The sequence below is a fragment of the Octodon degus genome, unplaced genomic scaffold, assembly GCF_000260255.1.
Source record: "Octodon degus isolate 3935 unplaced genomic scaffold, OctDeg1.0 scaffold00079, whole genome shotgun sequence".
NCBI classification, from domain to species: Eukaryota; Metazoa; Chordata; class Mammalia; order Rodentia; family Octodontidae; genus Octodon; species Octodon degus.
Genome location: NW_004524655.1, coordinates 7,407,374 through 7,415,406, shown reverse-complemented (window position 1 = coordinate 7,415,406; position 8,033 = coordinate 7,407,374). Strand labels below are relative to the sequence as shown.

The window sequence follows — 8,033 nt, the reverse complement described above, 5'->3', positions numbered from 1 at the left end:
GAAAACCTAATGAAAGCTAACTTCCTCATTTTGTAAGTTATTAGGCATTAAGTAGCAGCCAAATAATCTGGTTTCTACTTTTAAATTATTTACAAAGTAGCTTCTTTATGGAAAAACCAAGTTACTAGTAGTTTATGCCATAACTGCTGACTTCTGTATTTGCTAAAGGTACTTTTGTATCTGCTATGTATTATAGCAATAAAAGAATCATTTTATTAGGAAAAAATCAACTAGAATTTCTCTTCCAGTTTACTAATTTGACATGGATATCCTCTTTCTGAATGGACATGTTAGGTCTAAGGTTCTGTGCTTTTATTAAATCACTTCTGGGTTGTTGGTGGAAGAAATGCCAGCTCCTTCTCAGGCAGAGAAAATAGAAGCCATGTGCAGTGGCACACACCTGAAATCCCAGCACTCTGGGAAGCTGAGGGAGGACAATCACAAGGTTAGGTCCCTGTCTTTTCTCACTGCTGGGACAAAATGCCCGACCCCCGTAAGTTAAAGGCACAAAGGCTTATTTCAACTCACATGAGTGGTAAAAGTTTCACTCCATAGTCGGCTGGCTCCAGGGCAGGGTGGCATCTCAGAGGAGCAACAGCTCATGGTGTGGCAGGCAGCCCCACTAGCAGCAAGCCTCCTTTTGCCTTTATCCCACCCAGGGTACAAGCCGTTGGGTGGTGCCACCCACACCCTAAGTGGGCTTGTTCATTATCCACACCCAGAACTATACTAAAGCAGTCACTGGACTAATTTAGTACCATACACCCCAGATCAATCAGCTCCAAAAAGCCCCACCAACGAGTCCGTGAGACTTTGGGATGACCTCTGGACACGAGTTATCCAGTCCCTCCTGGGCAACTTAACCAAGACCTTGTCTCAAAACAAATGGAAAAGAGCTGGGGATGAGTTCTATGGTAGAGGGGCCGGCAAGATGGCTCAATGGAATAAGCGTTTCCCTGGCAAGCGCAAGGGCCTGAGTTCAATCCCTGGTTCTGCCCCCCCCCCCAAAAAAAGGACTACTACTAATAAATAATAAAAAAAAAATTTTATTTCTTAGTAGGCAAAATTTTACGAAACGTCAGATTGACCCTTGGAGCCAGGACCTTCTTGCGGACAGGAAGACTGTGGTACCAGTGGGTGTTGGTAGGGGGCTTCATCAGCAGCAAGCTTCCATGGGCCAGCTGCACCCTGATGGCCTCCACCCTCCGGCAGGGGTTCTTCCCTCGAGACTCCCTGTGCCGGAAGAAGAAGTCCCTACAGGCTCCAAAGGAGACAGAGGCAATGGGACTTCCTGGGGCCAGTTCTCTTTCGTCGTCTCGATGCTCCCCGATGTGGTCACAGCCATCTTTATACCTGCAGTGAGAACATGCACAGCTTAGAACCCCCTCCTGTGACTCACTGGTACTGCAGGTACCTCGTTCTCTTGCAGTGTGAAATGGTGCTCCTTGTGCCGGCCTTCCTGCTGTATCTGCAGGACCCTGAGGTCCTCACATGGGTGTCCAAATAAGGCAGTCCCTCCTTACTTGGTAATCTAGTCCTATTTGTTGTCCAGCTTGAAAACTCAACGCACACAAAGCAGCCAAAGACATGTTTCCTGGTACATATACATAAAGCTATATCACATAACTCCTCCCTACAATAAAATAAGCCCCCTTTCCTTGCAATCTGCCCCGTCCTTGCCCGCCTCTGAGTGCATCCCATCCACCTCCCCCATTTCTGCCTTCCAGCCCATTATGGTTTACATCTAGACCATGCCCCCAGTGCCTCCCAAGTGTGGGAGGTAACTGGATCGTGGGGGCATGCTGGCTTGCTGTGAGGTGGTTAGGCTGGGTGGAGGTGGGCCACTGAGAGGGCATGACCTGGAAGGGTGTCTCTCTCTCACTGGCTCCTCTTCTTTTTCCTGATTACCTTGATGTGAACAGCTTTCCTTTACCAGGCGCCTCTGCCCTGCCATTTGTGCCTTGGAGCCAGCTGATCATGGACTATAACCATAAGCCAAAATAAATGTCTCCTCTTTTAGGCTGTCCACGTCAAGTATCAGTGCCCTAGCAACAGGCACGTGACCAAGATCTTGCTACAGGAATGAGGCTGTTGCTGGGACTACCTGACCATGTGGTTCAGGAGCCTTTGGAATTGGTTTGTGGGAGGAGTTTGGAAAGCTTTGGGGATGCCAGCTAGAGAAGCTCAGGAGTGCTGTCAGTGAGCTTAATGGGACAGTGGTCAAGGCTCAGAAGACCAGAATACTGAGAGATGCAGATGGTAATGGCCAGGTTTGAGTTTTCTGTTGGGAAGAATGACTCCATGGGCTGCTGGGCTACAGACCCTGTGTATAAAGCTCTCACATAAACTGTTTTGCTCATGTACTGAGACTTTGCAAAGGACTGAGATTAAGGGCAGTGGGCTATTTAATATGGTGGAGGAAATTTTAAAGCAGCTCAGCATTTAAGTTGTGGCTTAGGTACTGTTGGGAGCTTTTAACAGATCTACATAGAAATCCAGGAGCAGAAACTAGAGCTGAATGATATATACCTTGACTATAAAGGAACAGCCTACAAAGCCAGTGCTCTGGCGTGATGTTTAAAAGATCAGCATTAATAAGAAGCCAAGTAGGGGGCCTGGCCCTAGCTCAGTCCTTTAAGTGGCTGCTTCCACAAAGCTGTCAGCCTCAGGTTCCTGGAGTTCGAACCTCACAACTCTCCCGCTGGCCAAAAGTGCCCTGAAGGCATTCGAGGAAAAAAAAAAAAAAAAAAAAAAAACAAAAAAACCCTTAAAGGGGCTGGAGAGATGGCTCAGTGGTCTAAAGCACCTACTTGAAACAAGCTTGGCTAAAGCACAGGGACCGCGGTTCGATCCCCCAGCACCACATGCCAGCCAGCCCCGCCCCCTGGTGGGCTGAGCTGGCCACACACACACACAATAAATAAAAATAAATAATTAAAAAAAAGAAAAAAAAAAAAAGAAGCCAAGTACTTTATACAATGGTACTTCAGTTCATGAACTAAACTTGCTCTATAATTTTGGAAAAGATGTTTATGTTTGTGTTTGTGTGGCAAAGATAGCTATAGTCATGTTTGTCTCCTGATTCAGAGTTTGCTAACAAAAACAAAATTTTGCCAAATGCTTGTTTGTGAATCAAATTGCAAACAAGTGTTGGAGGCACTGCTGTTTCAAGACAACAAGAAAGATGGCTTGAGAGCATCTTAGAAAATCAGCAAGAAATTGGGCTCCAGCATGCAAGACTGCTTTAAGAAGACAGCTCCAAGGGCCAGCAAGATAGCTCAGCAGACTAACCGTCTGCTTTGGCTAGTGCAGGGTCCAGGGATAGAACTCTGCTGCACTGGCCCCACCCCTGGGGCAACTGAGTCCGGGCATGGTGGTACACACCTGTAATCCCAGCACTGGGGAGGCTGAAAACAGGAGGATCCCTACCAGTGTGAGCTGTGTGGTGAGATCCTGTACCAAATACATAAATGAAAAAAAAAAAAAAAAAAGAGCTCCCATGTATAGCTTCCTAGGGAACTGTTCCGCAGGATTTGGTTCACAGTGCTCAGGCATCCAGGCACCTGGAGATCTCTGCAGCCATGATCCTTAAGCTGGCAGCAGACCTTGGCATCATCTACATGGTGCTGGGTTATAGGCATGCAGCTGCAAGAGTTATGGGGTCATACAGACTGCTAGCCAGATCTGAAAGAAAGGCCTGGAAGGCCAGGCAGTTTGCCCTGGAGAAGGTAGTACATGAAACTAAGAGTGAAGCACAAGTGCAGAGAAGACCCCCGGAAGTTAGAGGTGCCCGAAACACAGAATGTCCACTGGTAGGGAGCAAAGAAAGAAGCCACGAGGGCTGTGACAGGCAGTCCTGCAAGGCATGGGCCTGCTCAAGCCTTCTGGAGTTTACATCAGGCCTCAGCTTGCCCTGGCTGCTGACCATGAACCACAGGACTTAATGCTTGCCCTGCTGGGTTTCTATGTTGCTCTGGTCCTATTCTTTTCTATATCCCTATTTGTCCCTTTTGGAAAGGAAACGTTTATCATGTGCTGTTGTAGACCAGCACTGTTCAACTTTCTCATTTTTACAGGGGCTCAGAGCTAAGAGTTTGCTTTGGGTCTTAGATAAGACTGGACTTGGATTTTTCAGCAGTGCTGGAACAATTAAGACTTTGTTGGGCCGGCCAAATAGTTCAGTGGATTAAAGCGCTGGGCCCAGGGGTTCGATCCCCAGGCCTGCTATGCTGGCAGGGCGCACTGAGATGGCAATTGAGACTGGGTGTGGTGGCACGTGCCTATAATCCCAGCTCTTGGGAGGCTGTACACAGGTAGATCACTACAAGTCCAATCTACGCAGTGAGACCCTGTACACTCTGTACACCCTGTCCTAAATACAAAAAAAAGAAAAAAGACTTTGTTGACTGTTACAAATGGACTAAATTTATTTTACATAAAGAGACAAGAGCCACCTGAGGGGTCAGGAAAGGAATGTTATTGTTTACATCTGGAATGTTCCTCCAGAGCCTCATGTGTGTGACAAGGTACTGGGATCACGGGGGCCATATACCTGGCTTGCTGCTGGGAGGTGAGACATGACCTGGGAGTGTGTCCATCTCGCTCACTGGCTTTTCTCCCTGCTTCCTGGCCACCATTATATGTGCAGCTGTCCTGCACCAGGCCTCTCTGCCCTGCCATTTCTGCCCACAGACCAAAATAAACCTCTCTCTTTTAGGCTGCGGGTGTCAAGTAGTATGGTGTCAGGTATTAAGTCCCAATGATGGCCCAGTGGCGAGAGGCATCCCTGCTCCAGACACTCTAGGTTCCTTCTGTACAACTCAGGTTTCCTGTGACTTGAGATTTCCATTTAGTTACAGGTCATCTGGCACTGTGAGCACCCTCCGCTCACCACCTCATCTCAAGTTTGAAGGTAGCCTTCCCCTCAGCACAGTGTGATTCTGCCCCAGGAGACACTGGCCAGTGTTGGGGCATATTTTTGGCTGCTGTGTTGGGGCAGGAGGTGCTATTAGCATCTATTCAGGGGCGCCAAAGCATCTGGCAAAGCACTTGTCAGCCTCCGCAGCAGATGCCAATAGCGCTGCTGCTAGCAAGCCTATTGGAAACTGCAGCCCCTTCCGCCTAGCCACTTCCAGTCACATGGCCCTGTTTAACACCATCTGAAATAACTCGTCAAACTACTAATCCTTGGGGCTGGTGAGATGGCTCAGTGGTCTAAAGCACCTACTTAGAACAAGCTAAGCAAAACACAGGGACCGCGGTTCAATCCCCAGCACCACATGCCAGCCAGGCCCGCCCCCTGGTGGGCTGAGCTGGCCACACACACACTAAATAAACAATTCAATAAATAAATATTAAAAAAAAAAAAAAAAAAAGGACACTGGCTAAAAAAAAAAAAACTACTAATCCTCCCTCCCCTCCCACTGCACACAAGTGCCACATGCCAAGATAGACTGAGACAGAGATGTATCAAATGTAGTTCACCAAATAGGGGTGGTGTTACCTGTTGACAAGCACAAAGTTGAAAGTCTGTCCTGTCACTCCAGAGACTCGATCCCGCACACGCTCTAGCACTGGAATCCAGGGCTTCGGAGACAGCGTAAGGCCTGAAAATGTGTAGGTCAGCCCAGCATCACCGTATGTCGCCTGCTTCCTCGGCACGTCATGCCACTTCCCAAACACCAGGACTCTGGCCAGCGCCCCTGTGCAGGTGAAACAGCAGTTCTGTTCCTGTGGATGCCCAAAGATGCAGGGGACAAGTGCCCAACACATTCCCCAAGAATTCTAGGGTCAGGGAAGGGGAAGAGGAATAACATTCCCCTCTGTTCTTCATTTTGTTGCATTGTGTCCTGCTGGAGATGATCTCCTCAAAGAAACTGTGGCAGCCAGGCATGGTGGTGCATGCGTGTAATCCTATCACTCTGGAAGGCAGAACTAGGAGGACCACAAATTAGAACTTAGCCTGGGCAACTCAGTGATTTCATGAGATCTTGTCTCAAAAAATAAAAAGGACTAGGAGTGTAGCTCAGTGCAAAGACCCTGGGTTCAGTCCTCAGTACTGGGGGAAAAAAAAAATCACTGTGGCCTGCCCCAAATTTTCATGTAGGAACCATTACATGATTCTTAGCTGGAGCTCATGCCACATACGTGTCTGTATGCCAGCACTTGGAAGCGTGAGGCAGGAGGATCACAAGATCAAAGCCAGCCTGGTGCAACCTAGCGGGACTCTACTTCAAAAAATTAAAATGGCTGGGGATGTAGCTTGGTGGTAGAGAGCTCCTAGGTTCAAACCCCAAGCCTGGGGGTAAAAAAGTAGTTCTTGTCTTATAGTTAGACACACAGGGCCTAAGGTTACTTTTTCTTAAATGCAATTGCTTTAGTTACTGCTTAACTAAAGAAGAAGCAGAATAAAGGGTCTGAGCTTTGAGCACAATGAATGTTCACTTGCACCAGTGGGGTGGTGGTGTCAGCCGTGGGGCCCATGGGCTGCAAGAAAGCTGAGGTTTGTTCAGCTCAGGCTGGGCCAGGCTGCTGGTGTGCTCATCACAGGGAAGAACAATGGTCCTCAACCTCTGACCCTCAGACCATCGCACGGCCACCGGGAGCATCACCAGCCAACAACTTACAAAAGAGACTGCTTGGGACTCTCTTCAAAGTTCTGCCTAACAACAAGCTCTCCAGGTGAGGTGGGGAACCACCCAGCACTCAGGCAGGGCAAGTACCTGATTATCCCCCATCACTCCCACTGGACCAGTGATTCCCAACCCTGCTGCACATCAGAATCCCCTCGGAGTCCCACCACAATCTTGGGGCAGGAAATGAATCCAGGGCCTTGCACATGCTAGGCAAGTGCTCTACCACGGAGCTGCATCTCTAGTCTCTGGAAGCTTTTTAAAACACATGCTCAGGGGCCTGGGAGATGGCTCAGTGGAATAAGCGCTTCCCTGGCAAGTGCAAGGGACTGAGTTCAATCCCCGGTTCTGCAAAAACAAAACAAAATAAAACAAAAAAAACACATGCTCTGGTTGCAACCCCCAGCTATTCTGATTTACGTGGTCTCCCACAGCAAGAGCATAATGAATATTTTTTAAACTTTCCAAGGTGAGTCTCATCAGCAAGTAGCCAAGTGCAGGCACTGTAGCTATCTGTTAGTTCCCAATGGTCAATCGATCTTGGTTTTTAAAACTCTAACCCAAGCTCAGAGGTACCCAGGTAATATTTGTTGAATCCATCAACAAAGACTCCCGAATTCAGATTTCTCCAAACTTAAGAACACTAGCTTTACTAAACAAGCGTTCAATCACTTACCCAGAGTCCTCTGCTTACCTGTAAAATACTCTACTTCTTCCTCCAATGTTTGGAAAATCTCATCTGCCTCAGCTTTGCCAAACAGGACCGTGTAATCGCAGTCCAAGCCCTCGGCCCGGATGTGCCGCCAGCTGGGGCCCGCCTCGAGGACGGCGCTCTCCAGGCTCTCCCTCCTGGGCCTCTTTCTCGGGCCTGCTGGCTCTTTGCCTAATGTTCCTGGCTCTTCTTCAGTTTGTTCTTGGTGCTCCCCCTTCCCAACACAGTATGCCTGTGTGCGCTTCGTCAGGAATCTTTCCATCCCGCCTCTCGCTGCTAAGAAGTAGGGGTTGGTGGGGAAGCAGACGAAAGGAAGAACAGTATCCAGGTTTTGTCCTGGATGAAAAATCTATTCATTGCCGGGGTCTCACAATAGTGTTCCTATTAAGTTTTCATTTGAAGTGTAAAACATGTCCTAGAAAGGAAGTGTAGAGAGCATCAAAGCGTGGAAGGGCCATCAGGGACAGGCCCAGGGTTGCCCACACCTACCGACTGTGCCTTAGAATTAGCTGGCCGGGGCTGGGGACAAGCTTACTTAGCATGCTTGAGGCCCCTGTGCCAAAACACAAATGAGAAGCCAGCTGGCTAGCTTGCAAAAACCTCCATGCCCGCACTCCCCATCCAAGAGTGCTAAAGTTTTAAAGAAATTATTCCTAGGAATTTACAAGTCACAGCCAACTTTGAAAACT

At 48.4% G+C, this 8,033-nt stretch overlaps 1 protein-coding gene across 1 annotated transcript; it reads right to left on the bottom strand.

Moving 5' to 3' along the window:
- Nucleotides 1–1,028: 1,028 nt before the first annotated feature.
- Nucleotides 1,029–8,027, bottom strand: Alkbh2 (alkB homolog 2, alpha-ketoglutarate dependent dioxygenase). The gene is made up of 3 exons (XM_004636348.2): nucleotides 7,327–8,027; nucleotides 5,504–5,702; nucleotides 1,029–1,353 (listed from the first exon to the last, which is right to left on the bottom strand). The coding sequence occupies exons 1-3, from the start codon at nucleotides 7,604–7,606 to the stop codon at nucleotides 1,047–1,049; spliced, it is 786 nt and encodes a 261-aa protein (XP_004636405.1). The 5' UTR covers nucleotides 7,607–8,027; the 3' UTR covers nucleotides 1,029–1,046.
- Nucleotides 8,028–8,033: the final 6 nt, after the last annotated feature.